Here is a 20,470-nt window from a genome sequence, read left to right as displayed (position 1 = left end):
TGGTCAGAGACAACAGATTAGGCCAGGCTGCCATATAGTAAAAAATTCTCTGTGTATGTCTTGTTGAAATCAGAAGTCTCTAAATGAAAAGGCTCTATAAAACCACTGTCATGGTGGCTACTACAGAGGGCAGCACCAGTATTTTCCAGCATTATTTATTAGTATCTGCTCACTTCAAGGGGAAGACGCTGCCCATTTCCTGCCTCTAATAGATTTAAATAGAAAGGCTTTATTAAATTAAATGGGTTAAGGCAATGTCAAATATTTAGACAAAAGAAAAGCACTATTCCTAGGAGAGTTACACTGATCAGGAGTTAACACTGCAATAAATCATTAAGCAGACTTTCTGATGGACAGGTGGTAGCAAGGTGTGCAGAAACCTTTTGGAGAGGGCTTCCTTCTTCAGCAGGAACTTCACAATAAAGGCAGTCCTTTATCTCAAAGCTCCCAGACCTTTCAGGAATATTATCAGAGACCACAAGATATAGCCCTACTCCTCCTCCCGAGGAAAATCATACAACCATCATTTACAATATCCTTAAACCAAAAGGAACAAGAAAGGGGAGGAAAGGCTACATGTGTATAGTGTGCCTACATGAGCAAGACCAGCCTTTGAGAATTTATAGTGCATGTTTCTGAAATGTAAGGCTAGACTGCAAGGACCTGGGATTAACAATGGCATTTGCCAAATGTTCTTCAAGTGTTAACATGCTACTACGCGTCAGTATCACTAGCTTCTGCTGAGAAAATTGCATAAAAAATTCAGATGCCTACAAGATCAAAATGGTGGAAAGAAACTCAGGAATATCAGAAACTCAGGAATTTTAGAATATTATTAACATTCATTAGCACTAATGAATAGAGTTGTAAGATGCCAAGTGAGTGATGGTTTCATGCATTTGACAGCAAGGTTCTACAAACTGGTACCTGATTCATTTACAAATGAATTAATGTTAAGCCAGGGAATAAAGATTCCTGAGAGGAGCCATGCAACAATGCCTCCACAGTCAAGCTGCAACACAGATCCAATTAGCAAACATCTAGCTAATTCATTACCCAGCAAAGTAGCATTCTGTCATCCATGCCAGTCTGATTAACAATGACGGTGAAGTTAATAGAGTTCTTGAAGTAAAGCAATATGTTATGTTGTCCCTATCATCTTTAAAAAAGATACTAATAATGTTTAAGAAAATCCTATTGGAACATGCATCAAAAAAGAAACATGTTTGATCACTGTTAGAATACCAAAATGGAACACAGGAGCACATAGAACCCAAATCACATGCACATAATTAGGAGATGGTTAGAGGGTAATTTACTAAAAAGATAAATCATATAAAGGGGTGAAGAAGAGAGGACAAAGAGGAAACAATCTTTCCCTGTCCATTCTGGTAAATCCCATATTAACACAAGCACATGTAGCACAAACTGGTTTGCATTTGGCAGGCTTCCTGTGTCCATTAGCAAATAGCTGGGCCATGATGAAGAAAAGCTTTTCTAGGCACTTCGGTAAGGATTATGAGTCCATTATCAGATAGGCCTAACTATAAATGTGCCCTACTATAATGCAAAGAATAAAACAACCTTCACCCGAAACCAGGGACCATGTGCATGCAGTAGCCTGGAATACAGACACAGGTTCTGGGGTCCAGGAAATAAATCTCAGTCATTTGCATTTTAAGGAATCAAAACAACTGCTATTTTCTGCCCACGTATGATTTTATTAATCAGTGGCTCTGGGGTACAAGACCATTAATTTCAATCCTAGGAAGCCATACTGGATTATATAAGGCACAGGCACATTGGGTTTTTTTTGACTACTGGGGACTGCAGACACAGCTTTAGGGTCATATAGCTCTGAGTATCATGATTAAGAATGATCTCACTTCCACACTGACTCGTTTAATCATCCTATATTTAAATTCTTCTCTCCTCCCTCTTCTTGAGCTTTTTAGAAGATTTAAACAAAATGGCCATCCGCCTCTGACTTCAGTGATTTCTATCATCATCCATTCAGACATTTTCCCTATTTCTCACCATCACTGTGTGATCTATCAGCCTTGTACAATTCTTGGCCAATGGCCATATTAATTTTCTACTTGAAAGAACACAAATAGAATACTGCTTATGACGAAAGTAGGAGGGTGAGCTAAGGGAATAGCTGTTCGTCTTACTGCATAGCAATTAGCTTGGCAAATTCAAACAGTAACATGATTAAATCTGATACCTAGCCAAAACTGCCAAAAGAAAAAAGCTCATTCTGTTAGGGTGTTAAATGGCTTTTTAAATAGTGGCTATCAACAGTTATATTTGCCCTCCTGGAAATGGTACAGGCAATGTGACATCAGAGATCTTGTTTCCATGGTGATTGTTAGTGATGGCATTTCAAATGTTGCAGTTAGCTTCTATAGTATAATTCCTTGCACCTTACACCACACATGAGGAAAGAGAAAAACTGCTTCATCTTGACATATTTGAAGGAAAGAATGTGGATCAGCCAAGTAGATAAACACCATTTTTAAGTCAATACAACTTGTTAATATTAAACAAATGTGTGTTGATAGAAGCTACATGGGTAAACTGGAAAAAGGCGCTAAAGCACTTGCACTTAATAAGAACTAATTAATTGCTTTGAAACTCAGCAGCAATTAATGGTTATTTCCTGCCTACACATTGTTTTATAAAGTGGTTGCTTTTGTAATACTGATTTATCCAGTTTTATATGCAAAAAAAGAGTATTTTCTTACTCTGAAGCAATTCATCCAAGTGGCGAAATAGTCTGGAGTCTAAATAAGGAGAAAACTTGTCCACCCTGCTCTGAGGACAGTCAATGGAGTGCAAACTGAGTTTGCTGCCCAGTCTATCTGAATGACCCTAGAAGGCAGCACAACATCTTAGCCCTCTTCTGTGACACACTTAGAGATTTTGATGGGATGAAGCTAAAAGACTTCAGTTTTGCTTTAATAATTTTCACACTTAAATTGATGGGTAACTTTAAAACACAGTTTACTAAAACCATTATGTACTTAAAATAGAATGAATACACTTAAAAGCCTCTCTTTCTAAGAAAGTACTTCATTTGACTTTGATAAATGAGGACATTTTCAATTCCTCATGTAGCTGTAGATGTAGTACTAGTTTATAAAACTATCAATAAAATAGACTGAGGTTTAAAGGTTTGTTTTTAATAGGGAAAAGTGAGAATATACAGAATCTTTGTGACTAGTGATTGAATCAGATCTACTGTATAGTTAATAATACAGTCTAGAGGCAGAATCAAAACATTGTAAGTCTAAGTAACAGAGAAAGTCTGCTGGCAAGATGCGGGAAAGTCATAGATTCAGAACATAATTAAAAAATTCTATATAATGCACTACTCTTACAGTCAGGGTAACCAAAATGATAAATGATTCTGTCTCTCACTTAAGCAACTAGTTACAACAGGACAGAATGCCTTTGCCACCACTGTGCAGGACTTACAGCAAAGCCTACAGACCCATAGCAAGGATGGACTTACAAACTGAGGACAAGGTCAGAGAAAAATGGACAGTCAGGTCACTGAGTATTACCAATTGTGACCCTGGTTACTATGTTCCCCCAAATCATGGATAAGAAAACTGCCCATGGGAAAATTTGTCATCACCATTTTCATCATTAAACACCCAACCTGCAATGAGAATGAGATCCATTACTGATGAAATTGAAGAGTCTTCTATGTAGTATCAGAAGAGTCTACTTAAAATGTAATCAGCAAAGCATTAAGTGGTCACAGTGAGAACTAACGTTAATATTCCAAGCAAAAGAATTCTAGATAGTTAGAACTGTAAAAGATGACCTAGTTGACTTGTTTATAGTAAGGAAATAAAGGTCCATGGAGATCACAAGGAGAGCTACTGGCAAAGCAGGAATGAATCCTGGCTCCCTGCCCACCCCCTGCCAGCCACTGTCTCTTCTTATAGGCCACATCTAATGGAGTGTTGATAATGAAATGCAGTCTACAAATCATCATTCTGGTGATCAATGTACAGAGAACAACTGCTTGACTTCATACAAAAAGCAATTAAAACATTCGTATAAAACGCACACGTGCACACACACAATTATTGCACTCAAATCAGAAAGACCAAGGCCAAAATGAACAAACATGGAAGGAAAAAGGCAACATTAAAAATATATGCAATAATAAATGTTTTACATCTACCCTCCCTGAGGTTCTGAAAAATGGATACTTCAGGTGTCTGATTCAGATATGATATATTCCTAAGTAGGAGAAATAAAATGCATCACCCACAGAGCAAATGTGTTCAGTGTTTTCATTTGCAGGGTTACCAGAGCTTGAGTCAAACAGAAAGTCAAGGCCCTCTGTGATTTCCTCTACAGAGAGCAATGGTAGGGCTTCCAAGCCAGAGAGACAGGAAATAATACTCACCACGTCCATTCTCTCAAAGAACTCTTCCAGGGCTGTTCCTAATGAAGGCCACTGGCCAGAAGAACCTCCCTGTGTAGAATGCAGCAGACCTATTATACCAGCCAATGAGGAGAAAGGTTCTTCTCTGTTACCCTGAGCAGGGGTTTTCTTGTTCTTTTAGAAACTCCCCATGCAGATGATGTAAAATGGAGCTATCATTTAGATTATGATAAAAAGCTGCAAAGAGGACAGATGCTGCTTTCCACTTAGAAAGACACCCTGCTCAGAAAAAGCAGACACTGAGGCTCTTAGGAGCAATTGGATATGACTTCAGGCAAGCAAGGGACCTGCTGCATGCCACATTTCTCAGGAGAGACGGATGTCAGGAAGGCTGATGGAATCATGTCGGGCAGTGATGCAATACGATGCTCATCAGCTGTGAAACTGACTGGGGTCACACAGACACCAGAAAATAATGTGACTGAATGTTAGTCATTGGGAGTGTAGCGTTGCCAGGTGAGAAGTCATCCTTCCCTTAGACTGGGAAGAGGATACAACATTTGGGAGAGAATCTAAAACCTTGCCATTCAAATGTGGTCTGATTAGCATAGGCAGTGCCCGGGAGCTGGTTAGAAACGTGGGCTCTCTGGCCCCAGCCAGACCTAATGAGTCAGAATCCACATTTTAACAAGCTCTGCAGGTGATTCCTAAGCACATTATACTCTCAGAAGTTCTGTAATGAGAATGCTGACCGTGTTCTGGCAAAAGGGGCCATGGAAATATCAGGTGTTATCAACCCTCCATACATGCACATGCAATATGGGTTCCAAATCAGTCTGGTCCTTTCCTGATACCTCTGGTCAACCACAGGTCAGGCAATTGAAAGAGAAACACTGTTTTTTGGTTTTTTTTTTTAATTACAGATATCAGTACCACTCAGGTGAGACTCAGTAAGTTACCTCTTTTTTATGGGATTAAAGATAACAGAGAAAAATATGTAAAGCTAGACATGTTAAATACTATATATTAATCTGGGTGATACCAAAAACCACAGCCAGACTAAATGATTAAGTGAGCCTGTGTGATTACATTTGCATAATTATAATCATTAAGACCTGCACATGGATATTGGTTTAATGATTGGCAACAATGTACTGTTTTTTTTTTTTTTTAAATCTCATTTCAACTTTCATTTTCAGAAAAGATTATTTTCTCAGAAGGTGTAGTTAAGCTTTTGGATGGTAGTAGTCTAGTGGGAAAACAAATGCTGGGAGAGAACAATCTAAATTTTGATCTTGGCTCTCACTATCTTAGTTTCCTACTAGGAATTAGCCATTTTTTGTATGGTTACAACAACTAAAACGTAGCCACAAAAGCTGGGTATGGTGGCTCCCAGCTGTAATCCCAGGAGTTGGCAGCATGAGGCAAGAGGATCGCAGGTTTAAGGCCAGCCTGGACTACATGGTGTCTCAAAACAAAAACAAAAACAAAAGAACAAAAAGAGCAGGAGTGAAAGGTTGTATATGTCATTTACTGCTTCACTCACACCAGAATTTCTTTTCCCATCCACTTCCCCAGTTTTATGATGTCCTAGGTAAGGAATGAAGGAGCTCCTGATGGGATTCAAACACACCACCCTCAAGTAGGTGTCTTGTCAAAAGCTGGAGGAATCTAAGAACATAGTGTGTGCAGGAAGGGCTCTCTGATGTCCCTGGAAGTAGGACACAAGACTCCCTCACATGAGAGGTGCCTTCTCTTTCCTCTGACACCAAGAGGAGTCTAAGCGCACAGCCTTGCCAAGTCCCCCCCAATTTATTCTGCTCAGTTCATACCTCTTTCCTATCTCATATTTTCCCACTCTTCACCAAACCTAGTTTAAAAACCACCCAGGCTTAACCTTTTCTTTGAGTCTTCCTTTCCTTATGAAGGCTCCTTTGTCCCACAAAATTTACATTAAAAAATTTGTATACTTTCCTCCTTTTGTCTTTGTGAACTTAATTTTCAGACCAAACAGGAACTCTTTAAGAAGACTAAGGAAAATTTCTTCCTCCCCTGCTGTCCCGAACAGGGGAAAGATGTTCTCCCAGATCAAAGGCAATGAGTACAGTATTGAAGGGGAAGAACTCTGTCTTAAACACCTTGCATTGGCAGCTGAGGTTCTATTGTAATATTCTTACCAACAGTGATCATTTCTACATTGTCTACATTTTCCCTGGATCCACATCATTGAATTCTACTTCCCCAGACAGAGTAACTGGGCACAAAGCATAGACCGGAGCTGACCATGATATTCAGTGTGACAGACAGCGAAGAGAGGACGTGGGTTATTGGCCCTGTGCTCTCACAGGTGGAGTGTTTCTAAAATCTCTAGTTTGCCAAACTGCTTTCAGGATTTTCCTAAGTGTCTGACAAAGTCATTCATGAGTCACCCTGGTCTAATTCTAAACACAATAATCATAAACAAGGACAAGAGCCCAGAGGGTAGATTTCACTGTGGTAACAAGTTCAAACTGGGAATGAATCATGAGCTCCCCCTCCCGAGTCACCTGATATAACAGCGATTTTCCCAGATCCATGTTCTTCTCGAGCTATTCTTTCTGCTTCCTCCATCAGCAGCATGCCAAATCCCTAGAAGGAGTAACAAAGAGGTTGGGGGATTAAGACAGGATAGAAGTCCATTCATAGAGGCCCATAAAGCAAGAAGACTATAATTTAGTATTGCTAAAATCTGTTACAAAGAATGACAACCTATTTATGAAAGTAAGGAAAAAAATGCAATTATACCAAAAGCATACTGGAGCTGACTATAAAAAGGGTTTAACTTCCCCACAAGTCTCAAGTGGTATTCTGTGGATGATGCCATCTAGCCCCAGCAAGCGGGTAATTCCCTCTTGGCTGTCATCTCTTTCTAACAGTTTCCAGGTGATACAAGTCTGGGGTAGCAAGCCTTAGAGTTGCTTCTCCACTTTCTAAAAGGGTTTAGCAGCTAGGCAAGATTCTTACATCAAACTTGGGGCTTACCCTAGACCTACCATTAGTGCTTTGAACACGTTTTTCTGAAATTTAAAATGTATTCCTAAGTTAAGGTTGTTTGGGGCTAGATTAAGGTTCCACTATATATAACACAACTTATATTTATGAAATGCTTTAATATTTCATAAGTGCTTTCATATCTCATTTGATTTCATAGTAAGTTGACCCATGTAAAATTGCCAGTATTAGGGTGACTTCTAACTCTCAAAGCAGTAAATTCATATGGTGTGATCTGATACTCCGTTTGGCTGGATCTGTTTGTGCCCACTTTGCCCCCAACATTCCTAAAGGAGCAATGTGGAGAGAAAATATCTTTGAACAACAAAAATATGGATTCTTCTGTTTCTATACTTCTCTTTCCCACCTCACTCCTTTCTCTTTTTCCACTGGGCAATTTCTTAATTATAAACCAGACAGAAGTAGAACACAGGACACCTGATGCTGGAATTTCGTAGGATCCCGGCTGCTCACAGGGACCACACTTCCATACACATGCAGTTCTCGGACTATGGAAACACCTCCACCCAACTCGAAGCGGAAGGTTTCCTCAGAACACTTCCGTAAGCGCAGGAGGCCGATCAGGATGTCTTGATCAGGATCTTCATAGGACAAGAATGTTTCCCAGCCACCATTTGCAACATAATCTCTCCTTACCAATTCAACCTGTTGAATGGAAAGCCACAAAAAGTATTTTTCAAAATTAAAGAACCAAGTTCATTTTTATAATTCTATGTGTTTAGTTAGGAACAAAGAATGAATCATCAATAATTATGTTTCTTTTTACTTGTCTTCTTTCAAATTGCACCAAGATTAAACAAGAGTTCATGGCTTGCTCATGGACTATTACAAATGGAGAATAATTTTACACATATTTGAACTTAATTAACCTTGAGATTCTTACCAATATCCAGCTCAGTGAATGCTTCTATGAATTTAAATTGTTGATCTTCCCAGTCTCTAACACAAACTACAGATTATGTGAGGTGTAGCTCTTAGGAGCACTCCTTTTTGCCCCCAAATTGTCTACTGTTCAATGGTTTAATTTTCTAGTCTTTTCTTCCTCCATTAAAATCTGCTTAGGGAGGGGGAAGATGATATGAGTCCCTTGTTCCTTGATGGGATTTAAAAAGTCCCAAATGTATAAAGTGTCAATCAAATACACAATTCATGCTAAGAATAGAAAACCAGTGCAGAGATCATCTATTCCAGCCTTCTTCAAATGGGGTTCCACAAGTTCACCCCACAGTAAATTCAGCACATAGTTATAAAAGAGAAATTAATTCATTACCTATGATGAAGGCCCGAGGGCATCACACCTAATTTTTGTGGAACCCTTGTTAATAAGTGCCATTTATTCATCTGATTATCACCAATGGGAAAGAGTTTAACAGTTATATGCAAAGAGATAGAAATAAGCTCCATCCAAAGGCACCATTAGTCATGTGGCTATTTACATGTGACTGCATCAAAATTAAGTAACAGAGAGCTCTCAGCTCCTCATCTGTACTAGCCACATTTCAAGCGCTGGTCACGTGTGATGAGTAGCTAGCATGACAGACAGCTCAGATTACAGAGTGTTTCTCATGAAGTAAAAAGTTCTGTTGTACGGCGCTGGTCTAGAATGATATACAGACTTGGTTTTCCTAACCTGGCTCTTCTCTAATTCAGTCACCCCCATATTAGGGTTTCCTGGCTTGATATTTGTATCTAATCCTCACTTATTCTCTGATTTGTGGGTTATTCATTCACTCATAGGGGCTGGTCCTATTTGGAAGAAGGTGATGGTCCAGCTTGGCAAATACCTAAAAGAAACTGACCTGGTATGGCCGTACTTTGTGATGAATTTCTTGGATTCCAACCTCTCTGGTTCTCACATCTCGACACTGCCAAAAAATTAAAATGGTAACTAAGTCAATGGTCATTTAAACCTTTCTTTTATTTAAAGTAAACCCTGGGCTCAAAATTAAGTTTGAACATAATTTACATTGAGATAAAAGCAGTGAATTTTAAAAAGAACTCATCTTTAATAAATTTGAGGATGGAAGAAAACAGAATTGAAACTTATGAAGTTGTAATACACTATTTTGCCTTAAAAATAAATTTAGAATTCAAGAGACCAAAATATAACACAATCTTGGGTGTAATGGAAATATGCCATAAAGCTAGAAAATAGTTTTGCTTAGGGGATATAACCAGATGAAAGTTCAGAGCCAAACTATGTATATAGAAGAGTAAAAGCAAATTCCTAAAATTTAAAAACCATCTCTATTTTTTTTAATGTTACCATATTAGTATCATTTTAGACATGTCAAAAAGCTGCATTTTTTCTTCTTCTCTTTCAGAGAAAGGTACAGTAGCAGAAAAGATGGGAGGGAAAGGAGGAAGGAAGGCAGGGAAGATAAAGGAAAATAAGAGCCTAGAATCATGTACTACATAAGGTGAACCACAATCACAAATGGCTCTTTGACTATTCCCAGCCGGCATAAAACTGCCTTCAGACAATGCCAGTGCAATTCCTAGTCTGCATGGCCAGATGTCCTCTGTGATGCAACTTCCCTATTCCACAATCCAGCATGCATGCTACACATTGGCTTTTATAATTGCAAAACCCTTACGTTATTCAATTATATGTCCTATGGAATAGTCTCCCCTAGAGAATAAAAACCATAAACAAACATTATATTCAGGATTCTACCATTTTCTACCAGTGAGAAAAGATCACTCCAGGAAATCTGATGAAATCATGCAAGCTATTCTACTAATAATATATTTATGAAGGATTGCCATATATGCATAGAATTCCAAGAAAAAGTAAGAGCTCATTATTCAGTTCTGCAAAAAAGCAAGCTATTTCCATGCCCCAGGAAGGAACCTAGGATACTATTTTGCTGCTGTGATCGCATAGCAAACAAGGGTCACTGATCTCTGTAATTGTTAATCTATTAGATGCAGATGCTATCATTTAGCTACATTACTTCTAGATAGCAGCTTGCTTGTGGATGTATTATAGTCACATGCTCTCACTGAAACTTGTGTGCTGCTTCTTTCTTCCTGTTCTTTTGTGGGGCAGAGATGGTATGTGCTTACTTTCTATGGGAACTGGATGTCCTTTGGTGATGCTCTAATGCCCATGTTCAGATTCACTCCCAAGCTTCTAATAAAGGCGAGCCAGGGTACTGAGGGGGCCGGGTTAAAGAAGATGGATAGGGCTGGCAGAGTGGCTCAAGCAGTAGAGTGCCTGCCTGCAAGCCTGAGGTCCTGAGTTCGTTCAAATCCCAGTGACACACACAAAAAAAAAAAAAAAAAGAAAAAAAAGAAAAAAAGATGGATAGAATGAATAGATAAGGAGTGTCAGTAACGAGGCCTTGCAGTCCCCTCAGCAGCAGAATTCTGAGGGGCCAGAGAAGATGGAGAACAAGGACAGCTGGAGACTGAACAGCAGAGCAAGCATGTGATTTTGTTTGGTTCTGTTAATTACTCTAAATGTACTTGCTTCTTTTTGAGAACTTAAAATCGTTCATCACTTTTTTTTTTTTGCAGAATAAGTCAATATTGTTCACAAGTCCTCTTTGGACAACTCTATATTTTTTCTCCGTAATATTTTGAGTGAGAGAGTAAAGTGGCTTAGGCAAGTCCACAAACACAGTGTGCAATCCTTAGAACAAGTCTCCCAAAGCCTGGTCCATGTTCAAACACACACAGTGCAACAGATGCCTGGGTCCTATCCACCCAATGAATGCAAATCTCTGAAGGCAGGGCCTGGCCGTCAGTGCCCTGGCCGGACACCACTCCTGGCTTATTTCTTCAGCAGCTCCAACAAATTTCTAGGGGACTGAGTTTTAAGCTTCACTGTGACTTGAAGATTACCTTCAGAGAAAGTTAAGTTACAACCTCCATTGTTCTTCTAGGGCTTAGTAAATATTTGTAAAACAAATAGGTGACTTGAATAAGCATGGGGGTGGGGTGGGGTGAGGGAGCCCATATGTGGGGCACTGGTGTTGTTTGCTAATTATTTTCTGCAGTAATCTTTGTCTTTTCAAATGAACCTAATTTCTTTTGAAGAACCACATCTTATTCTTCTATAACCTGCCAGTCAAGAATTAAATACCTAATACTTCAAAACAAAAAATGTTTTTGAAAAAAGGAGTTGAACACAGTTGGCAACAGGAGCAGGTACAAAAAACCCTCATTCATTTGACAAAAACTACATTCTTTGGTAGAAGAAAGAAGGGGATACAGATACAGGCTTCATTCAGCCTTTGTCACCATTGCTTCAGCTTCTACATGTTACATAAAAGAACACCTTCAATACATGCAAGCTTTCTGACCTGAATGGTACAAGCAGTGTGTAAGAGGGACAGTATTACAGACTTGTGCCTATGAGATTACTTTTTTCCCCACAGTTTTGTCTGACAAAACTCACCTGTATTCCAAGGTCTTTCATTCTTGCAAATGCCAGCTCTCTCAAGTTGCCATGCTCTACTCCTGAGCTGACTAAAGGCATCGGGATGTCTCTGTAGGAGAAAATAGAAACCATTCTCCATAGTAGTAAGGCAGCAGTATTTAAAAAAAAAAAAAAAAGAAAAAAAAAATGAAAAGCAAAAAATTTATGAAGTAGACAGGAAAGCAGAGGCTGAATATTGTGATTGGGAAGCAAGGTCCAGAGTTTCCCTATGGCTCTGTTTTCCCTTCTAGGAGACTGATTTTCATCGACTTCTCATGGTTTTTGTGAACATCTGATGGAAATCACGTTACGAGATTACAAAGTGCAAAACCAGTGCCAATTGCCGTTAGTAAGGATTTTTGAGTGAAGAGACATTTACACTAAAGAAAACAAGAAACAAGGACGAGGGGCGTGGCTTAAGTGGTAGAGCTCTTGTTTAGCAAGCTTGAGGTCCTGACTTCAAACTCTGTAAACAAACAAACAAATAAATAGGTTCTTGTAACCTTAAATTTGTTTAACAAGGAGAAATTAATGATTTTAAGTAACATGCTGCTTTATAGCTTTATGAATACCAGGAAGCTCAAAGGCCTGGCTTAACCAACAACTGGTCTCAAAGAGTCAAATTTTCCCCCACTTCCCCAAAATTAGAAGTGACTCTGCATTAGGAGAATAAAAACTTGCCTAAAGATGAGAGGAGTTAAAATTTATTTCTTAGATTATATCACAAAGGGCCAGGCATAAAGGAGACTTCAATCAAAACTTGAAGTTACACGTTCTGTTTTGATAGCCCCAACACCTTAGAAAAAAAAAAATCAGTATCTAAAGATCTGTCTCTAAGTCAAAACACAAACAAACAAACAAAAAAAACCTGAAGTAAGCCTATGCTAAGTATATCTGCTTTCAATTCAAAGACAAATCTTCAATTTATTTTGTCTAATGGTTGATCAGAAGAAAGATGTGAGAATAGGTAGCTGTCTTTCCTTTTCATTTTTCTTTTGAGTCAACTTAAGACTCAACTGTTTTCATTTACCTGTTAAATACAATTAGCCAATTATCTATTTGATTCTAATAAAATAGTCCTCACTCAAAAGTATCAGAAGTCAATCAATTTGCACAAAGAGTTACACACACATCTGAAGGATTGCAGGACAGACTGCAGAAGGTCCCAAAAGATGACAAGTGATCAAGGAGACACTTCTCCTCCCTAGGAAACACCTGTTTGTATTTGAAAGGCATTTCTGTCGTCAAGCAATGCAAAAATAGGCTATAAAATCCCACTCCCCACCCTGGCCCATGGGTTCACCAGTTTCCAGGTCCCCCTGCATTCTCCAATATGCAGTCTTTCTCTTCTCTTCTCTACAAATAAAATCTTTCCAACCTCTGCTGTTGGAGTCCGCTTGTGCTTTCATCCTCAGAGCAGGCTCAAGAACCCTGAACACCTGAAATTCCTGTGCATGTCATCCGTGCATAATATTTGGCGATGCACGAAGGGACCAGCTGTCACCTGAGGTGGATATAGGTTGTGCCAAACTGGGAAAGGGTGCCTAGGAATGTGACCGGCACTCTGGTGGAGTCTGTATTCCAGGAGAGACCCCCCACCACAGCCTAGCTACGGTGGAACTCTCAGATCGACCTTTTCTCCTTCTCTCTCTGTCTTGTTAAGGAGGGTTTCTTCCTTGGGAAACTGAGGAAATGGTCTGAGCCCGCTACAGCTGTATGGCAGGCAATCTGAGGAAACTCAGACACCAGGCGGGGATTATACCACACTGCCAAGGCTAAGTGGGCAGAACTTGACTTCAGTGCACAGAAGCTTTTTCTTTTTTCCTCTCCTTAAACGCTAATACTCTCTTTCAAGATCTGACCAGCTTAAGGGGAGGTCTGAAAACAGCCAGTGGAAAGGATAGTTTGTCTTCAAGCCACAAAAGGTGTTCTGGCCGGGGCACTCCCTGGTGTCACCCAAAGGCTGGAGATGCAACTTCCTGACCCGCCCTGAGGCTCCAAAGGTGGCTAAGTCTTAGACCCCTCCAGCCATGTCCGTGGCAAACAGACAATCAGATCTCTTATGCTTCCTTCATGGTTTCCATGGCCAAAGAGTGGAGGTCACCTCTTGCTTCCAGTGCTCCAGTACTGCCTTTGGGCAGGATCGACCTGGACAGCAGGGATGATCAATAATCCCTCATGTGTTGAGCCTGGAAACTCTCTTTTCCCCCAACCCTCAGCCTCTCCTTCCTCTTTCCCAAGCAGTTCAGGATGAGTGTCCCCCTCCCCGCCTTTGCTGTAAATAGCAGTGAGCTTCTTTCTTTAGGGAGTTTGGGAAAAATCCCTACAGGCACCAGAAAGTGCTAGTCTCCAATTTAGGCTTAACTGTCTTTGTCAAGCATCAGATTCACCCCTTACCAGAGCAAAAGCCTCCAGATGCTCTCGCGCTTTCTCTCTTTTCATAGAAAGCATATATGCCTCACAGAATATACAGTGGAACAAAAGTCTACTTCATCAGGAGTCCCCATCCATGCCTCTAAAGAGGTCCTCCTTCTGGCCATGCAAGCCCTCCTAGTTACTTTGATAGTTATTTTTTTAATTACAAGTGTTCAGCTGGTAGAGGAGAACTAGGTCTACCTGGGTCACAGGGCAAACAGGCAAGTCAAAATAGATGAGAGACTAGTCAAAGATCATCTCGGGGGGTGGGGGGGTGGGTACAACTGAGATATCTATCTGTAAATCCAACACAGCTCTACCCACAAGCGGAAGGAGCAAGGGAGAGTGAGATGCCCTCTCCCACTAGAGTTTCTCCTCATCTGGGGATGCTTAGATAAAAGGAGAAACCTCTATTAAGATGGCCAATTTTCCCTTTTTAGATGGGGAATCAAGCCTCAAGGATCCAAGAAGGAACCCCCCCTTGCCTGCTTATTAAAACATTAGAAAGATCTTGATCCAGAAAGTCTTCAGCAAAAGCGACTCAAGTTTTACTGCACCCAGGCTTGGCCACAGTATCCTCTGAGAGATGAGGAAAGATGGCCAGAAGGAGGGAGCATTAATTATAACACCACTCTTCAATTAGATATGTTCTGTAAAAAGGAGGGAAAGTGGACTGAAGTTCCATCCATTCAATTGTTCTTTTTCCTAAGAGACCACCCAGAATGGCTAAACAAATGCAGGCAAGATACCCAGACCATGGTAACCCTTTGCAAAAAGCCCCCAAACTCCCTTGAACAAAAAAAACCCATCTAATGCTCCATCAGCTCCCCCTCTTCCCCCTTACCCAGCTCCCTCACACACTAGACACTGTCCCATAGAACTCTACCCCCTCCAGTTAATTCCTGGAGGGGACAGAGCTCACATTCCTTTTAGAGTGAGTGAACTTAAAGAAATAAAAAAGGATTTAGGAAATTACACAAAAAACCCAGATCAGTACATCCAGGCATTTAGAGAAGTCAGCCAAAACTTTGAACTGAGCTGGAAAGATGTAATGCTATTGCTATTTCAGACCCTCACTTCTCTGGAGAAACAGCAGGTTCTAGATCAGGCAGTCACAGCTGGAGATAATTATCACTTAGATAAAAGCGGCCCTACAGCCCTGTCTCTCGAACTGGGCCCTCACAGGAGGAGGAGGGGGAGGGAGAAGAAAGGCAAAGACATTGGATACCTAAAAGGGAACCTCAATTCCCAATTCCAACAGGAGATCAGGCAGTGCCTAGGTATGACCCTAAGTGGGACTCTGAAAATGACAAGGATGAATGGAGCCGTAACCATTTCATCCACTGCATTCTTGAGGATCTAAGGAGAGCCAAGGTAAAACCTCTTAATTATTCCCAAGTCACAGCTGTACAGCAAGGACCCTTAGACACTCCAGTAGCTTTCCTACAGATACTTAAGGATGCTTTACAGAAGCATACCAACAATATACCAGAGTCACAGGAAGAGGAAATCATCCTAAAAGATAAATTTCTAACACAGCATGAGATATCCATAAAAAGCTTCAGAAATTGGTGGCTGAAGGGAGCAGAGATCTGGACCAATTGGTCCGTGTAGCCACATCTGTATACTGTAACAGGGACTTAGAAAAAGAAAAGAAGGACCTGGAAAAGGAAAAGAAAGAATAAGTGGCAGGAGGCTCTGATAATAGCACTCAGAGAAGCTACCCCAGGGCAAAGTCCAAACCCAAGGACATGCTTTTGATGTGGACAGACAGGCCATTTTAGGAGGAAGTGCCCCTGGAGAAAGCTACCTCCAGGACCCTGCCTCATTTGTCAGGGAAAACAATGGAAGGCACACTGTCCCTAGTTCCCCTGGCAACCAAGGCCAGAGCCTCCCACCCAATGATGGGTCCTCTCATCCAGGCTCTGTAACCACTGTAAAAGCAGAGGAGCGCCAGGTTAAGCATAAGGTCAGCCTCCTTATCAATACTGGAGCCAGCATCTCAGCTATTCCTTTCTCTCCTGGACCCAGGTCCTCCAAAAAAATTACTATTCGAGGCATATCAGGCCAGCCTCTAGTGTGTTATTTCACTCAGCCTTTAGCCTGCTCCTGGGGGGAAAGATTTCCATGTCTGTCACTCCTTTTTAATTGTCCCAGAAACCCCTACTCCTCTGCTAGGGTGAGATCCTCTATCCAAACTGGGGGTACAGCTACTTTTACCCACAAGAGAGTACTTTTGCTTGCCCCTAGTAGAGCAACAAGTAGATGGGGCACGAACAGCTATCCCAGTCCTAATTCATCTCAAGGACCCCTCCTGGTTTCCCCATCAAAAACAATATCCTTTAAAGTCAGAAGTTAAGGAGGGGCTAATTCCCATAATCAAAGACTTAAAGAGACAGGGACTGCTAATAGAATGCTCCAGCCCATATAATACTCCTATTCTTGGTGTCAGGAAGGGACCTAACAAATGGAGGCTAGTCCAGGATCTCCACCTGATCAACAAAGCAGTAGTGCTTCTCCACCCTGTAGTTCCAAATCCCTATATGCTTTTAGCCCAGATATCTCTGGGTACTACTTACTACTCTGTCCTGGATTTAAAAGATGCATTGTTTTGCATTCCCTTATTCCCTAAAAGTCAACCTATCTTTGCCTTTGAGGACCCCACAAGAAAGTCTGGACAGGTCACTTGGGCTGTCCTCCCCCAGGGATTCAGAGACAGCCCCTATCTCTTTGGGTTAGCTCTAACCCAAGACTTGGCAGAATGGCAATATCCACAAGCTACTCTGCCAAAATATGTAGATGACCTCCTGCTCTGTGGACCAAATGAGCCTGTCATTTCACGAGCTACTGAGTCCTTACTAAACTTCTTAGCAGATAGAGGTTATAAAATCTCTAAAGAAAAAGCCCAATTGTGTCAGTCTAGGGTTACATATTTAGGTCTTGTCTTGGAGAAAGAAATGAGGGCTCTAGGAGAAGATAGAATCCGTCCAATCCTGATGTTTCCTCTACCTAAAATTCTAAAGCAATTGAGGGCCTTTCTGGGGGTCACAGGATACTGTAGAATTTGGATCCTGGGATATGCAGACCTAGCCAGGCCCTTATATCAAATCCTTAAGGAAGCGCAGAAGGATACCCAGCCCTTTACTGAATGGGGATGACAAGTCAGAAAATGCATTCCACAGGTTAAAGAAGGCTCTTATGACAGCTCCCACCCTGGGTCTCCTAATACAAGTTTCAATTATATGTCTATGAAAACGGAGGACTGGCCTTGGGTGTGGTGACTCAGTCCTGGGAATCACTCCCCAGCCAGTAGGTTACTTAAGCAAAGAGTTAGATCAGGTAGCCAAGGGATGGCCAGAATGCCTCAGAGCAATGGCCGCAGTAAGCCTTCTAGTGCTTGACGCTCAGAAACTAATCCTAAACCGCCCCCTAATGGTTTATACCCCACACGACCTAGGGAGAATTTTAAACTCAAAAGGAGAACTTTGGCTATCTGACAGCCGTCTACTTAATTATCAGGCCCAGCTTCTGGGAGGAACAGAAATAACTTTAAGAACCTGTCAGAGCCTAAATCCTGCACCCTTCTACCAGAGGCAGAGGGAAATCCTGAGCACTCGTTTGAAGAGGTACTTATGGAAAATTATGCTGCCCGGCCTGACTTAACTGATCGGCCCAGATCTAGAATTATACACTGATGGCAGTTCCTTTGTCAAGAATGGTGTTAGACATGCAGTGTTTGCAGTTGTGACAGAATTTGGCACCCTCAAATCAGGTCCTCTTCCTCCTAATACAAGTGCTCAATTGGCAGAATTAGTGGCCCTAACAGAAGCCCTAAGACTGTCAAAAGAACAGAAAGTAAACATCTATACAGATTCTAAGTATGCCTTCCTGATCCTGCATGCTTTTGTAGCCATCTAAAAGAAAAGAAAAATTCTAACTACAATAGCAACAGCTTCCCACAGAAATAAGAGAGGTTACTTTAATAGTTTTAGGGAGAACAGCATTTGTTGCAGCCCTTGATGGAATCAGTTATGGGGTGACTGCCAATCATGTAACTGCAAAAAACCTAACCGAAGTGGTAGAGGACACCTCAGACCAGCTAGGCCTTGCTATTAAGGACATGCAAAGGTCTTTGTCGTCCCTGGCCTGTATGGTAATGGACCACCGCCTGACCCTAGATTTTCTTTTGGCTAAACAAGGGGGGGTTGTGTGCCATTGCCAATACCTCCTGTTGCACATATATAAACACTTCAGGCATCGTAGAGGAACGTACAGATTACATTCTCCAACGACTTAAATGGCTCCAGGAGCAATCTCTTAAAACTCAGGTTTCTACACAGGTGTGGGACCAAATAAAATCCTGGCTTCCCTCCAGGACTTGGTTCCTACCCTTTCTGGGGCCTATAGTTGCCATTATTCTCTTGCTTGTGTTTGGGCCTTGCATTTTAAACTTACTTGTCAAGTTTGTTTCTTCTCACCTAGAATCCATCAAACAACCAATGCCTCTGATGGAGATGAAAACGACCTTCGACCTACTACCATGGTCCCCTTGACAGCCCCTCTCATGGTCAGCCCTGATGCTGAGGGCCCCTTCATTGCCCCCTGTCAGCAGGAAGCAGTTACTGAATAGACTTCGTCATCCCTATCCCTAACAGCAGTTAGGGTGACCACTGACAGGGGGGAATGAAGGACTGAAGGACAGAAGGACAGACTGCAGGAGGTCCCAAAAGATGGTAAGTGGTCAAGACACTTTTCCTCCCTAGGAAACACCTGTTTGCATCTGAAAGGCATCTCTGTCTTCAGGCAATGCAAAAATAGGCTATAAAACCCCACTCCCCACCCTGGCCCACAGGTTCACCGGGGGTCCCCTGCATTCTCCAATATGCAGTCTTTCTCTTCTCTTCTTTACAAATAAAATCTTTCCAACCTCTGCTGTTGGAGTCCGCCTGTGCTTTCATCCTCAGAGCGGGCTCAAGAACCCTGAGCACCTGAAATTCCTGAGTGTGTCATCCGTGCATCACATCTATTAGGCTCTGGGAACCAGTATAGTTTCCATAAAACACTATGAAGACAAACATACCAGGGGCCCTGTTCAAGGTGAGAGTGACATAAAAAATACTTTAGAGTGATTCAAGAGTTAGTATATAAGGTTTACCTGGAATTTTTAGTAAAATAAATTTCTAACTTTAGAACTACAACTTCTTAAAATCTAAAATCTTCTACATGCCCCTTTTTACCTTGAGATATTTTATAAATAATTTACAAATATATGAAATACAGGACTATATAGCATATATATGAGCATATAACATGAGCAGTATGTTTCACAACTTAAAATTTCAAACACTGTTATATAAGGTGTAAAATTAACCTGATAAAAATGAATGGCAACCAGGTAGTACCCACGACAAGGCAAATATATTTGACTTGTTCTTCATGGTAGTGATGTTCTGTAATGTTCCCTGAAGTGGTGCTCCTAGGGAACATGGAGGGTTAAGCTCCTGCAAGTTCACCAGCACTATTTAAACTGACCAACATAGAACCTTGCTTTATGCACATTTCTGTTTAAAGAACTTCATGACAGAAAGAACAAATTGCCAAGAAGCTGCTACATAATTTGTGGGACATGGTACAAAGTGAGAACATGTGGCGTGGCCTCTTATGAAACAATTAATAATTTCAAGATGGTGACAGGAAAGCAGAGAGCCAAGTAAAGGCCAAATTAGATAGCACAGGTCCCACGTTCCTGAAGCTTGCCCTGCTCTCCAGAGATGCCCTGATAACATGGGGATTCACGATGATGCAGACAGTTCATCAGTGTTCTTAGACATATGGCTGTCACTACAAAAATGAAACATGGTTTTAGGGTGTTTGGCAGTAATGTGCCTGAAGTACACCAAAGGGACGCTTTTACTCATGAAGGAATAGAACAGTGGCCTTTGCCACTTTCAGTGCTGAAGTCTTTCTTACTGAAACTGAAGGGAATAATTGTACATAAGCTAAGCATCTTCTGTGTGCCAAGCATTTCACAAAGGAACCTGGACCATATACACAGACATTGCCACAATGCTCTCAGAGTGCAGAACATAGGTGAGATTACTTATTGTTTGAACTTGCCACATCCATCTGTACAGGAGTCAAAATTACTTATAGGTTTCTCAATATAATTC

General features: G+C 41.1%; 1 protein-coding gene across 3 annotated transcripts in view; it reads right to left on the bottom strand.

Moving 5' to 3' along the window:
• Window positions 1–20,470, bottom strand: part of Elp3 (elongator acetyltransferase complex subunit 3) — an 87,773-nt gene that overhangs the window by 17,409 nt on the left and 49,894 nt on the right. For all 3 annotated transcript variants that reach the window (XM_020173200.2, XM_020173197.2, XM_020173199.2), the window contains exons 11-14: window positions 11,865–11,955; window positions 9,259–9,324; window positions 7,877–8,104; window positions 6,955–7,036 (exon numbers count right to left, since the gene is read on the bottom strand). In XM_020173200.2, coding sequence (XP_020028789.1) covers window positions 6,955–7,036; window positions 7,877–8,104; window positions 9,259–9,324; window positions 11,865–11,955 — 467 coding nt within the window. The remainder of the gene's footprint in view (window positions 1–6,954; window positions 7,037–7,876; window positions 8,105–9,258; window positions 9,325–11,864; window positions 11,956–20,470) is intronic.

Source organism: Castor canadensis, chromosome 14 (genome assembly GCF_047511655.1).
Source record: "Castor canadensis chromosome 14, mCasCan1.hap1v2, whole genome shotgun sequence".
Taxonomy (NCBI): domain Eukaryota; kingdom Metazoa; phylum Chordata; class Mammalia; order Rodentia; family Castoridae; genus Castor; species Castor canadensis.
The sequence above is the reverse complement of the archived record's forward strand: the minus strand, read 5'-3'. Positions and strand labels throughout refer to the sequence as shown.